The sequence below is a fragment of the Aotus nancymaae genome, unplaced genomic scaffold, assembly GCF_030222135.1.
Source record: "Aotus nancymaae isolate 86718 unplaced genomic scaffold, 86718_ANA_hifiasm-v0.15.2.pri h1tg000008l, whole genome shotgun sequence".
Classification (NCBI taxonomy): domain Eukaryota; kingdom Metazoa; phylum Chordata; class Mammalia; order Primates; family Aotidae; genus Aotus; species Aotus nancymaae.
This window is the reverse complement of record NW_026988419.1, coordinates 31,783,650-31,797,277: the sequence shown is the minus strand read 5'-3', so window position 1 is coordinate 31,797,277 and position 13,628 is coordinate 31,783,650. Positions and strand designations below refer to the sequence as shown.

The window sequence follows — 13,628 nt, the reverse complement described above, 5'->3', positions numbered from 1 at the left end:
AGCCCTCCTTAGCTTTTCTTCACATTTAAGGAAGCAACCTGGGTAACAGATTTGGACGGGGTGGGGTGGGGAGGGGGGACGCACTTACACACCACCAGCTTCTTCAGATAGTGGCTCTGCCCACAGTGTGGCCAGAGGGAAAACATGGTGCGTGGAGAACTGAAACAGAGAACACGGAAGCACTTTTATGAAAGCCCATGTAGACCTTGGGGTCTCTGCCCATATTGCCTTCATGTCATTACCCTACATGGGCCCTGCCATCTCTGCTGCACAACCCCTTGAAATGGTTAAGCCCATGTAGGTGCCACCAATTCTACCCCATTGTCCCCATAACACATAGCTAACCCAGAGGGCCTTGCTATCTCTGCTGCAGAGCCCTCTTCACATGGCTGACACTCTCAAGCCAGAAACTTAAAAAGTTCTCTGAAATCCAGCCCATACCGCAAATGCATGCTGTAGCTAAACAGCCTCTTTTAGTCAAGAGTTTCAGTGAAATCACACTAGTTTTGAACATAAACTGACAGTATAATTAATAAGACTCAACCTTTCAGGGATTCTTCTAAGGTTAGGAATCCAGCCTACCTGGGCATGGACCAGGGCATCATTAAAGAGAATGAACCAATTCACAGAAAACCTCCCAGCATGCTGCAGAGACAGGGCTCGGTTACTACTTTCACACAGCAGTCGACGCTCTGGCTTCCTCAAGGAATCCTGGAATTAAAGACAAATCTAATATTAAGTCAAACAATCAAAATTATTTTAACATGTAAAGAGAAAATAAAACAGGCACAAATCACATTTAAGGGAATTTGTTGGTCATAGCTTAGCTCGGTGTAAAAACTAAATTTATATGGGATCGAAACACTTCATAAAATTAGAGCTCAAAGGGGATTAAAAAGAAGACAGAAACAAACTAAAGAAGGTGAGGAAGTCTTCAGAGAGGATTTCTAGAAATGAGAGAAGGTATTTAGAGTACCCACTGGTATGGTCCTTAGACATTTTAGGAAAGGTTTCATTAAAATGTTATTACCATAAACAAGTGAGGAACAGAGAAAATTGTTATCAATTGTTATCTAAACGGCTGCTGTTTCTTAGAGTAACAAATGACAACTGGCATGACTTACCGTCATTTTTCCGGGGAAGGTCTTCCAGAAGCCCAGGGTATATTCAGCTTCCTTCCTTTTCCTGCCGAGATGGAGAGCAAGACATTCATAACAAGAACTGGAATCCTGCAGTTTCTGATATTCTGGAGATGCCTATGGGCAAAAATTAAAGATAGAAAAAAAAAAAAAGAACATAAAACCATTGTCCAGAATCTGTAGCCTCAGTCTGCTTTAAATACATAGTATTAAATGTAGGGGAAAATTCAGCCCAAGAGTGTAAGCAGCACACTGCACGAGACTGGGAAAAGGAGACTGGTTTCAGGAAAAGTCTACTACATAAAAGTACATACAAATAGGAGTATAACTCAGGGGAGAGAAACAAAACCTGGCAGTTAGTGAGGACAGTAGCAGAGACCTCAGGATAGGGCAGGAATTCTCAAATGTTTTGGTCTCGGGATCCCTTTATTTTTCTTATGTGGCCTGTATCTACTGATATTTACCATATTAGAAAATAAAGAAATTTTAAAAACTTTATTAATTCACTTACAAAAAATATTTTTAGTGAGAAAAGTGGCAATGGTCCACATTTTTTCAAATCTCTTTATTATTTGGCTTTAAAAATGACAGCTGGACTTTTATATCGGCTTCTGCATTTAATCTGTTATATGTTATTTGGTTAAAACCTATGAAGAAAATGTGGCTTTATAAAGGTATTTATCTGGAATAGAGAGAAGCACTTTAATAGCTATTTCTAATAAATGTGGATATTCTTCTTTGATACTACATTAAAACTTGCTATGTGGTGATTCTTAAAGGGAGCTGCAATGTGGAATCTGAAAACACTGCAATGAACTTTTTGTACTCTGTGATGTTAAAATCCAGGGGTCTATCATGCACTTTGGGTCTTTTACCATCTATAATTTTGTATCATCTCTGATTGTGAACTGGACATATGGAAAATATTGGTTGACTGAATTATGCAGATCTTCCAAATGTTGACATCTTTTTTCTACGACATCAAAAATCACATGATGATGGACCTACCAATCTCATGAGAAAATGTCCTTAGTATTAGGAAACTTTCAGACTCACGGTGGCAGATCCATCTCTAACATTCTAATTTTTGCTTAAAAGTTGAGATTTTATTTTAGCAACAAATACTATCAGTTGTTCTCTTCGAAATGACAGGTTCATTACTCATTTCTGATAAAATATCTGCCAATATCCAAATCTGAAAAATCAGTTTGTCAATTGTCAAGTTTAAAAAAAAAAAAAAGCAACCTGTTTATTTCAAGAGAAGCTCTCAACTCAAACAATCACGACTGTGCTTTTTTTTAAAAAACTACCATACTTCAGCATGCAGCAGAACTGCTTCACATGTACTTTGCACGTCGCCACATAGAACAGAACATTCTTAATTACAATTGCATTTTAACTGCAAGTGCATGGCAGTGAAGAATGTAACACATAATAGAACATTCTTAAGTGAAACTGTATTTTAACTGCAAGTGTACGGCAGTGAAGAATGCAATGACTACTATACAGTTTGGTGCCACTGCCTTGATTCCTACTAAGGAGCCAGCAGTTTTACCCACCTTAACTTTTGCACCATCAATGCAAAGGACAACATAGTGGAAAAGGCAAATATCTTAGTATTGTCATGAAGATAGTTTTGATCTTGTGAATCTCTTAAAAGGGTCTTTGGAACCCCCAGGGGTCTGCAAACCAAGCTTTGAGAACCAACTACTGGGATAGGTATAACTGCTGTGCCATGTGGTGAGTGAGCAGAAGGTAAGATCAAAGGATGATCTCTCACATTCATGAGTAATTACTTGCCACAATTCTGGAAGTCACTCATTTTCATTTTTTCCATTCATTTAAGAAACATTTAATGAGTATCTATCACATATAGAACATTCTGCTAGAGTGCTAGGGGAAAAAAAATAAGGCATGATCTTTGTACCATAATTAGGCAGAGAAGATAGAAAAATGTACCAGAATAACGCAGTGGTTTTTAAAAATAGGTTACATATCACAAAAAACAATCTAGAAAAGTAGGTTGAGAGACAGACTCTGGAATCAGAGCCTGGATATGAATTCTAGCTCTGCCAATTCTCAGCTGTGTCTCAATTCTCTCATCTGTAAAAGGCTGATGATGAAATAGGTATAATGATAATACCTACTTCACCAAGTTGATGTGGAGATTAAATGAATATATATATAAAACTTGCTTAGAACAATGCCTGGCATATGGAATTCATTCAATAAATGTTAAGTATCAGTATTTTTATATGGAGACATTTAAAAAATACATATATGAGTATACACATATATGATGTCAAGGCTGTGACTAAGACTTACTACATTATAATGTATAGTGATGGAATACAGGCAGGTTTGTTTTGAAAAAGATTCCATAGTTGACTTTGATGCCCTGTGATAAGGATAGGGCCACTGATATAACACAAGAAGTGAATAATGGAGAGAGAAAGTGTTAGCAAAACACAGAGTAAATAATCCTTCAGAGACGGGTAGGGGAAAGAGAAGCAGTATAGTCAAACAGGGCTTTATTTTCATAATAAAATGACTTTTGTCTCAGAATGATGATGGGAATAGGGGTGTTTCAGGAAGAAAATATAAAGCACATGAAAGCTACATCCAGGGCATCTGAACTCTGACTGAACAATTCTAAGCTAATGTGGTAGGAAAGTTTTTTATTAATTCAGGCCATATTGAGATGAAAGCTGTATTTCATTGGGATATTTGATAGGTCAAACCTTCACAGCTAAAGCTAGATCAGTTTAAAGATCTTGTAGGTCTTTTCTTTAGTCCGGTTTCAGTTTCAGTTTTGAAACCTATAAGATCACAGTAGGCTCAAATGTAGAAAGCCTACATCAATCAGTTCCTGGGTCACTCTGAGGGGTGAAATCTGTCTAGATCAAGAGACAGACCCAAAGATTAAGAAGATTCTAAACCGATAAGGGGCTGGCATGATGGCTGACACCTGTAATCCCAGCACTTCATGAGGCCAAGGCAGGCCGATCACTTGAGGTCAAGAGTCCGAGACCAGCCTGGCCAACATGGTGAAACCCCCATCTCTACTAAAAATACAAAAACAAACAAACAAACAAACAAAGAAAAAATTAGCCGGGTGTCGTGGCACACACCTATAATCCCAGCTACTCAGGAGGCTGAGGCATGAGAATCACTTGAACCTGAGAGGTGGAGGTTGCAAGTGAGCCAAGATTGCACCACTGCACTCCAGCCTGGGTGACAGAATAAGACTCTGTCTCAAAAACAAACAACACAAAAACCTATAAGGGACTTTGGAGTCATTATAATTTCTCAAGAGCCTTTCAAGGTAGAAACAAAATGAAATCACACATTTCGATGGGATTTCAAAGGTGAATGTCTCAGGACCAGCTTTAACATACATCCATATCCTAGTGTGGTGCTAACTTCCTAGGATTCCACCTAACTAGTTTTATGCAAGATTGGACTAGTTAACATTTGAGAAAATCCTGTAACACTGATTCCTCTCAGCATTTGCTAAGGTAACCTAAACACTTGGCATAAAGTCTAGCATTAATCCAAGCTGAGTAATGCCCCTCCCTTACAGGTGTATGCCATTATACAGAAAGCCAGGGATTTAAAGAGCTCTGTTTAACTCTTAGTCAGTATGCATCCAATAAATTTTGGTAACTACTGAATGAGTAGCATCATGATAGGGTCTCAACTTTAGATAAAGTTTCATAAAATGAATACAGTTCATTCATCTCGATAAGGCCCTAAAAGGAAACTGAATCCACAGAAAACTCAATTTATCTACAGTCATACTTTCCTCTGTCATTTCCCTGAAGAAAATTAAATTTAATTAGACACATGTAAATATTAAATTACTGGAGTTCCAGATCTTGTGGGGGCACAATCCTTACAAACAACTATGATCCTTGGCTTTCCAAATGTCCAAAGAGGCATATATGGGAGCTTACCACTTCAAAACAAGTAGCAAGCTTTAGCAAAACTTTTGCGTAATTATGAAGTCGTCTGATTGGCAAGAAAAACAAAGTATTCAGTATTTCCATCAACTGGGTGTTTTCATCATTCACTTCTGATAAATCTTGCAACAGCTCTTGATTTTTATTTAGGAAATCACTAGAGGTAGAGGAAAAAAAATTTAGTTAATCATTTTGGAATTGATAATAAGCATGATATTAAATTAAAAATTTCACTAGAAAGTACCTCTTTCAGAATGCACATTTTTTAGGGGCTACGAAAGTAGAAAATAAATACAATGAAATAAGCCAGATATAATTAAAAGAATTTCCCTATCTATAAAATAGGCTTTTTTAAGTATAAAAAGTAGCAAATGGTAACAATACAAATGGTTAATCACAGACTTATGCCTATATTCTAGGAAATGAGTCATGCATCCCACAATTTAAGGTGACTAATCAGAGACCAGCTGACACCATTACCTGTTAATTTCAAATCCAAAAGTCACAGCAATAAATGGCAAGACTAATTGCTCTAGGCAGCTGTGCTAAACAGAAACACTGGAAGAAAAGCAAAGCTCCCTGCTCCAACAGAATTAGCATGGATATTAAAATACTTCTAATTTCTTCTTTTTTCTTGCAATTATTGATCACCTAATAAGAGCTTATTATAGGAAAGTAACAAAAAGCTGCAAGAACTAGTATTACAGTTAACAGGAAACAATAAAGATAATTATATGTGAAGATTTAAATGCTGAGATCTTCAAAAGCATTTCAAACTGAAGCCAACAATTAGTTTTTAATATTGTTTTTAAAAAATTCATTGTAAAAATTTTACTGCAAATTTTAATGGTGATCAATAATCCATTGAGGCTTAGCTCACCAAACCAAAATACTTAATGGTAAAGTAGTAAGAGTTGGTGAACTGGGTGCAGTGGTTCACGCCTGTAATCCCAGCACTTTGGAAGGCCAAGGTGGGTAGATAGCTTGAGTCCAGGAGTTTGAGACCAGCCTGAGCAACATGATGAAACCCTGTCTCTACAAAAAATACAAAAATTAGCCAGGCATGGAAGTGCACACCTGTAGTCCCCGCTACTCAGGTGGCTGAGGCAGGAGGATCATTTGAGCACAGGAAGTTGAGGCTGTAGTGTGCCATGGTTGTGCCACTGCACACTAGCCTGAGTGACAGAGTAAGACCCTGTCTCAAAAAAAAAGAGATCTTACATAGAGGGCTCACATTTTTAGTTATATTTGGCTTGTGCTAGTGTTTCTACTTCTTTCACTATGTTTTACTGCAGAAATCAGCTGAGGACTTACTTAATTCTATACAAGTGTTCTGTTTTGACTTGCTCCTGAGAGACAGAAGTAAGACATAGTGAACACATACTCCCTTGGACCATATTTCTCCTCAATACTCAGTACTCAGTCTACAGTAGCCCAGAAATGTTCCAACTCCTGTGAACTCCATTACTTTCCAGGACTCACTCATGTCCTTACCTATAATCTTCCCGGAAAAGAGGCCTAGCTACACCCCTAAGAAATCTGAACCAGAAATCATCTCTGATCAGCTTATCTTTTCTTGGGAGTTTTTAATCTAATAGTGGCAATATTACTCTTTCCTTATATGGCAAGGTCTATACTTTTTACTCAGATTTTTAAAATAAAAATAAATATAATATAGAACAACCTAAGTGTCCGTCAGCAGATGAACTGATTGATAAAATGTAGCACTGTGTACATACAAGAGAACATTATTCAGCCATAAAATGGAATGAAATTTTGATGTATGCTACAACATGAATGAACCTTGAAAATACAATGCTTAAATAAGCCAGACTCAGAAGGACAAATGCATGATTTGACTCATATAAGGTACCTAATAGGCAAACTCATACAGACAGGAAGTAGAATAGGGTACTAGAGCCAGGTAGACAACGGGAGACAGTATGGGGAAGTTATTATTTAACAGGCACTGAGTTCTTCTTGGGGATAATTAAAAAACAGTGATGGTTATACAACATTGTGAATGTATTTGATGCCCCTAAATTATACACTTTACTTATAAGCGTACAATTAAGATTAAAACGATAAGTATGACATTACATATCTTTTATCACAATTAAGAAAAAAACTTGCATAATAATCAAACCACCAGACAAGCCTGATGCGAGCAGCTAAGTGGAAAACCAGATGAATGATAAGTGCTTGCACATCATCATCCAAGATCCACTAACAGTCATGTGGGCACCCTAGCTGTGCTCTAGACATTCTTAAACTCTCCTCTTAAAATGAAATCTTTAAGATAATTTTAAGTATTCACTTTGTAAATAGAAATGGGAAAAGGATGTCATTGCTGCCTTTAACGACATAAAACCCAGGTTCTGAGCATGGTGCTATGCAAAAGGCCACAGGCTTTCAACTTCTGTCATCTCATTTTCCTGCTCTAACAACGTCAATTCTTTAGTACTGTGAATCTAACTCGGAAACACTAGAGGAAGATTAACAACAGCAGAATAAGGAAACAGGGTCAGCAACTGCCAGAGCCCTTCAAGAAGCCCAGAAGCTTTCCATTTAAATTGTCACAAGTCTCCATCTATTTTCTGCATCTTCCTGTAATTAAACTTGCTTTTCTTCAAGCATTACTATTTGCAAAAATAACTATTGCATTTCTTTCTGCTCCATTTAATTATTGGTTTGGCTACAACCCCATTTTCTCTTATTTTCTTTGGCTATGATTCAGCATTTCACCAACATTATGGGTTAACTAAGCTACTTTAGTCATTATAATAAAGAGACTAAAAATAATAAAGTGATCGATTACAAATGTAAACTTGTCAAAACTAGAAGTTCTCAAATGTAAACAACAACAATAACAACGTCTTTTGCTGCTTATAAGAAATATACGAACACTGCAGACAGGCTGAAAGCAAAAGAATGGAAAACGGTGTCATATTAAGATCAAGAATTTTAAAGTTACTACACAAGGTTAAAGACATATTCTTGAAACTGTCATTTTAAAAAATGAAGGCCAAACCCCTATGTTTTGGAAATTAACAAACACGTGAGTCAAAGCATTCATAATGGAAATTAGAAAAATATTTAGAACTGAATGACTATAAAAACAAAATGTATTAAGACTTGTAAGATTCAGCTAAAGCAACAATTAGAGGGAAATTTATAGCCTTAAATGGCTACATTAGAAAAATTTTAAACTTGAAAAATTCATGAGCCAAGTGCTAAACTCGAAGTTGTAAGAAGTTAACAGGTGAACACAAAGAAAGTAGAAGGAAATAAAAGGCAGAAATTAATGAAATTTTTTAAAAGGGAAAGAAATGATTAATTTTTGAAAAAATTAATTTAAAAAGGGTAAATTGCTGACAAGACTGATCAATATAAAAAAGATCAAAGGCCCAAATGAATAATCATAAGAATGAAAAATAGGGGGTACAACAACAGTTATTGCAGAGGTGAAATCATCTTAAGACAATGCTAGGAACATGCCAATAAATTTTAAAACAAGGGTGCAGTGAATAATTTTCCAGAGAAATATAAATAACAAAAGCTGTGAGAAGAAATAAAAACCTGAACATATCTATTCAATAAACTCAGTAAAAAACTCACTACAGCAAATGCCCCCATGAAGCCAAGATTATTTTTACAGATGAATTCTACCAAATCTTCAAAGTAAAAATAATTCCTACTTCATACAAACTATTCCAGGAAACAGAAAAAAAGCTCCTCCACATCTGTGGGTTCTAAATCTGTGGAATCAACCAACCTCAGACCAAAAATATTTCAGAAAAAAATTTTGTCTCTATCACTTTTTTGTCATTAATCCCTAAACAATACCATATAACAACCGTTTATATAGCATTTATATTTTATTAGATGTTATAAGTAATCTAGAGATGATTTAACATATACGAAAGTATGTGCACAGGTTATATTCAAATACTATGCCATTTTATATTAAGGACTTGAGCATCCTGGGATTTTGGTTTCCTTTGGGAGGTCCTGGACTCAATCCCCCACTGGTACCAAGAGACAACTGTATAAACAAATTTAATCCAGCAATATATTAAAAAATTAATACATAAAGATTACTGAATTTTAGAATTGGGGAACTCGAAGATATTTAGCATGATAAAAATCAATTCCTCTACAACTTTGAGAAATAGAGGCTTTTTACCTTATAAATTATATCTACCAAAAACTTAATCATTTTTAATGGTGAAATATTAAAAGTATTGCCATTAAAACTAGAAATGAGATGAGAATGTTAGTATTCCTTCTATTAGGATAAAAGATCAAAAGCAAACATGGGGCTGGGCACAGTGGCTCATGCCTGTAATCCCAGCACTTTCTGAGATTGAGGTAGGTGGATCACTTGAAGTCAGGAGTTCAAGACCAGCTTGGCCAACATGGTGAAACCCTGTCTCTACTAAAAATACAAAAATTAGTTGGGTGTGGTGGTGCATATCTGTAGTCCCACTTGCTCGGAAGGCAGAGGCAGGAGAATTGCTTGAACCCAGGAGGAAGAGGTTGCAGTAAGCCAAGATCATGCCACTGCCCTCCAGCCTGGGCAACAGAGTGAGACCCTGTCTCAAAAAAAAAAAAAAAAAGCGACTAGGCATGGTGGCTCACACCTGTAATCCCAGCACTTTGGGAGGCTGAGGCGGGCGGATCACCTGAGGTCAGGAGTTTGAAATCAGCCTGGCCAACACAGTGAAACCCTGTCTGTACTAAAAATATAAAAATTAGCCAGGTGTGGTGGTGCACACCTGGTAATCCCAGCTACTCAGGAGGCTGAGGCAGGAGAATGGCTTGAACCCAGGAGGCAGAGGTTGCAGTGAGCTGAGATCATACCACTGCACTCCAGGATGGGTGACAGAGCGAGACTCTGCCAAAACAAAAAACAAACAAACAAAAAACATGGCATAACATCTGCTAATATTTTCTATTAAAATACAGAATTTTTGGCCTGGCACAGTGGTGCATGCCTATAATCCTGGCAATTTGGGAAGGCAAGACAGAAGAACCACTTGAGCCCAGGAGTTCCTAACCAGCCTGGGTAACACAGTGAGACCCTATCTCTATTTAAAAAAAAAAAAAAGTTAAATTAAATACAGAATTTTTAAAAGCTTGCCTTTGTTGCTGGGTCAACACTTGTTGAAAAACTATCTGTTCAGAACTACCACCTTGTGTAAGGAGCCTTTATTCACCCAGAAGCTAAATGCAGACACTTTCTATCTGCATACTTTGTACTTTTCTGTGTGCCATCACATACATTATTTGTTCCTCACCAATGGGAGAGAACATTTCCATTTTTCAGATGAAAAAAACTAGGCCTACTGAGGCAGACAGCTGTCCAAAGTCTCAGGGATAATACAGAAGGACCCGGAACCTGAACCTATCTGTTCACTGCTTTTTCAATAACATACTACTTATAATGATAACCAGGGGCTAATAGTTCCTGTCCTTTATAAGACTTACTGAAAGTTTACATTTTGATTTGTTTGGTAAAATGATGAAGTCAAAGCTTTCCCTGGGCACTCAAAAACACGGAACACTATAAAACGTGATCTTCGGCTGATAGAATGATAACTGGAAGGTATGGGTTTGCTTACACGGCAGGCTTAGCAAGAAGCTGGAATCCTCCCATAACCAGGAAATTTGTAATAGATGTGCAATACCTTGAGCAGAAAAGAAAACACATATACATTAGTTAAAATGTAAACTAGTTCTTCCGTTTCCAAACACATACCTGGAACAGATAATTCTTCATTACCTCACCTATGAGTTTAAGTTTTGTGATGTCAACATTTGTGAAGGGCAGGTTGTATAATAGTCACAATAATGGCGGTGAAGGGGAATTCCAGCTTAGTAAAGATGGTAATATAAGGCTGGGCACATTGGCTCACACCTGTAATCCCAGCAGTTTGGGAGGCTACAGTGGGAGGATCGCTTGAGCCCAGGAGTTTGAAAACATGGGGAAACCTGACACTACAAAAAACAGAAAAATCAGACAGGCATGGTGGCACATGCTTGTAGTCTCAACTACTTGGGAGGCTGAGGTGGGAGGACCCCTTGAGCCTGGGAGGTTGAGGCTGCAGTGAGCTGTGATTCCAATACTGCACTCCAGCCTGGGTGACAGTGTGAGACTCTGTCTCCAAAAAAACATAATAATAATAATAATAATATAAAAGGAAATTTTAAAAACACCTAACACTACTCAGAAGATGCAATAATTTACTTGGTAGATATTACTTGGTAATTAACAAACTTGAGAAAACACAATTAAAATAGTTTAATTTTTAATGAACATTTTCTCTAATCTTCACTTCAGGTTTCCCAATTGAGAAATGACAGGGAAGGCTGCAGGCGGTGGCTCATTCCTGTAATCCCAGCTCTTTGGGAGGCCAAGGCGGGCAGATCACCTGTGGTCAGGAGTTCAAGACCAGCCTGGTCAACATGGTGAAATCCCATCTCTACTAAAAATACAAAATTAGCTGGGCATGGTGGCAGGTGCGTGTAATCCCAGATACTTGGGAAGCTGAGGCAAGAGAATCACTTAAACCTGTGAGGTGGAGGTTGCAGTGAACCAAGACCATGCCACTTGCACTCCAGCCTGGGTGACAAGAGCAAAACTCCAGCTCAAAAAAAGAAAAGAAATGACAGTTAAGGTAAGAAAATATGTTAAAAGTGCTTGAGTGAGACAGTTTTAGAAAATGTTGATTAAATATTGATACACTGCTAAAGACAAGTCTAGTTATACTGCTTTGAGCCTTGTACATTTCTTGAACACACCCGAGCTGGCAAACAGAATCAACTGACTTTGAGGAGGAAGGGAAACTCCTACTAAAATTAGCCCTTGATACTGTACAATTAAATATAGTTATGATGGTTAATTTTATATGATGTATATTTTTTCACAATTAAAAATAATTTTGGCAAGGCACAGTGGCTCACACTTGTAATCTTAGCACTTTGAGAGGCTGAGGCAGGAAGATTACTTAAGTCCAGGAGTTTGAGACCAGCCTGGACAAAATAGTAAGACCCCCATCTCTACAAAAATTTAAAAAATTAGCTGGGCATGCTGGCATGCACCTGTAGTCCTAGCAACTTGGGAGGCTAAGGTGGGAGGATCACTTTAGTCTGGGTGGTCAATGCTACAGTGAGCTGTAGTAATGCCACTGCACTCCAGCCTTTAATAACTAAAATTATCATAAAAATAATTTTAAAGATTCACACATAAACCCAAATATTTGACTTGCCCATTTATAGGAATAAAATGTTATGTTAAAAAAAGTCCAAAGTATCAAAACAAAAGCATTTTTAAGCATAAGGCCTAAAGTACCAGAGAAGAAAAAGAAGTGAAATAGAGGTATTATGGATGAATTTAAGTCAAAAAAGGAAAATTATACCAGTAAAAGCTGAAATCACAGAAACAACAAAATCAAGTTTTAAAAAAGTAAACTAGTATCGAGTTCTATTATTTTCATTTTTCATTTCTGAAAGATGATGAGTTAAAAGACTCAAACCAGGGTATTTCGTCTTAGATAACAGCTTCAAATATTTTCGATTTTGCTTAGAATTAAAATAGCATTCAACTATCTGCACATATTACATCATTTGGAAAGGAAATACATGAAGATTACAAACAGTGGTTAGTTCTGGTGGTAGGATTATGGGTTATTTTTGATTATCTTTATTTGTGCATTTTTTAGTAAAAACACACATTATTTATGTTTAAATAATCAAAACAAAACACCAACTCCCTGAGGGTTGGTGCTTTTTGCAGGCCTCATGCTGTGCTGCAGGGCTTGGAGCTCCCCGCAAATGCCTGGCACTGAGTGGGCACTCAGTCAGTGTTTGTTGGATGGCTGAGGTGTGAATGAATAAAGAACAAAACCTATACATATTTCAGATCAAAGCATAACCTAACATACATTAAAATAACACTTAAATTATGCCTCCCATCATTATATCAAAACACAAATTAAGAAAAAGTGAGAAACATTTTAAGTTATATTTTCAAGTACACTTGTGATATTTTACTTGAAAATATGCAAAGAACCTTGAATAACTATTTTAGGTTTTATTAAGAAAAAACATCTTCACACTAAAAATAGTTGGGTCTTTTAAAACTTCCATTTACACAAAAGTAAAAAGCAGACATTGGAACAGCTCCATATTTACAATCAGCAGTTGGTCTTAAAATAATTTGTTTAGTTACTTATTTCCTCAAGTTTTAGTACAATTTAGTCAACAAATTTTTTTTCTAAAGAACCAGATTATAGTAAATTTTATGTAAATTACACTATCACTCTGCTAGAATATAGAAGGAAACATATAATTCATTATTTTTTAAACCTTTTTTTCATTTAAAGAATACTAAATTTTAGCAATGCAGAACTATGGTTGGCTTAAGATTAAAATACTGCTTTGCAATTTCTATTACCTTATATCACTCTCCCTAATCTAGTCTCTTCTGATTAAGGAGCTGTTCTCCTTGGCAGAATAACCCTGC

The 13,628-nt window shown here is 36.7% G+C and overlaps 1 protein-coding gene across 3 annotated transcripts in view; it reads right to left on the bottom strand.

The window, feature by feature from the left end:
• The window catches only part of ALS2 (alsin Rho guanine nucleotide exchange factor ALS2), an 81,931-nt gene that overhangs the window by 27,206 nt on the left and 41,097 nt on the right, over window positions 1-13,628 (bottom strand). For all 3 annotated transcript variants that reach the window (XM_012446275.3, XM_012446278.3, XM_012446277.2), the window contains exons 12-16: window positions 10,726-10,791; window positions 5,096-5,258; window positions 1,125-1,256; window positions 583-711; window positions 89-159 (exon numbers count right to left, since the gene is read on the bottom strand). In XM_012446275.3, the coding sequence (XP_012301698.2) occupies window positions 89-159; window positions 583-711; window positions 1,125-1,256; window positions 5,096-5,258; window positions 10,726-10,791 (561 nt within the window). The remainder of the gene's footprint in view (window positions 1-88; window positions 160-582; window positions 712-1,124; window positions 1,257-5,095; window positions 5,259-10,725; window positions 10,792-13,628) is intronic.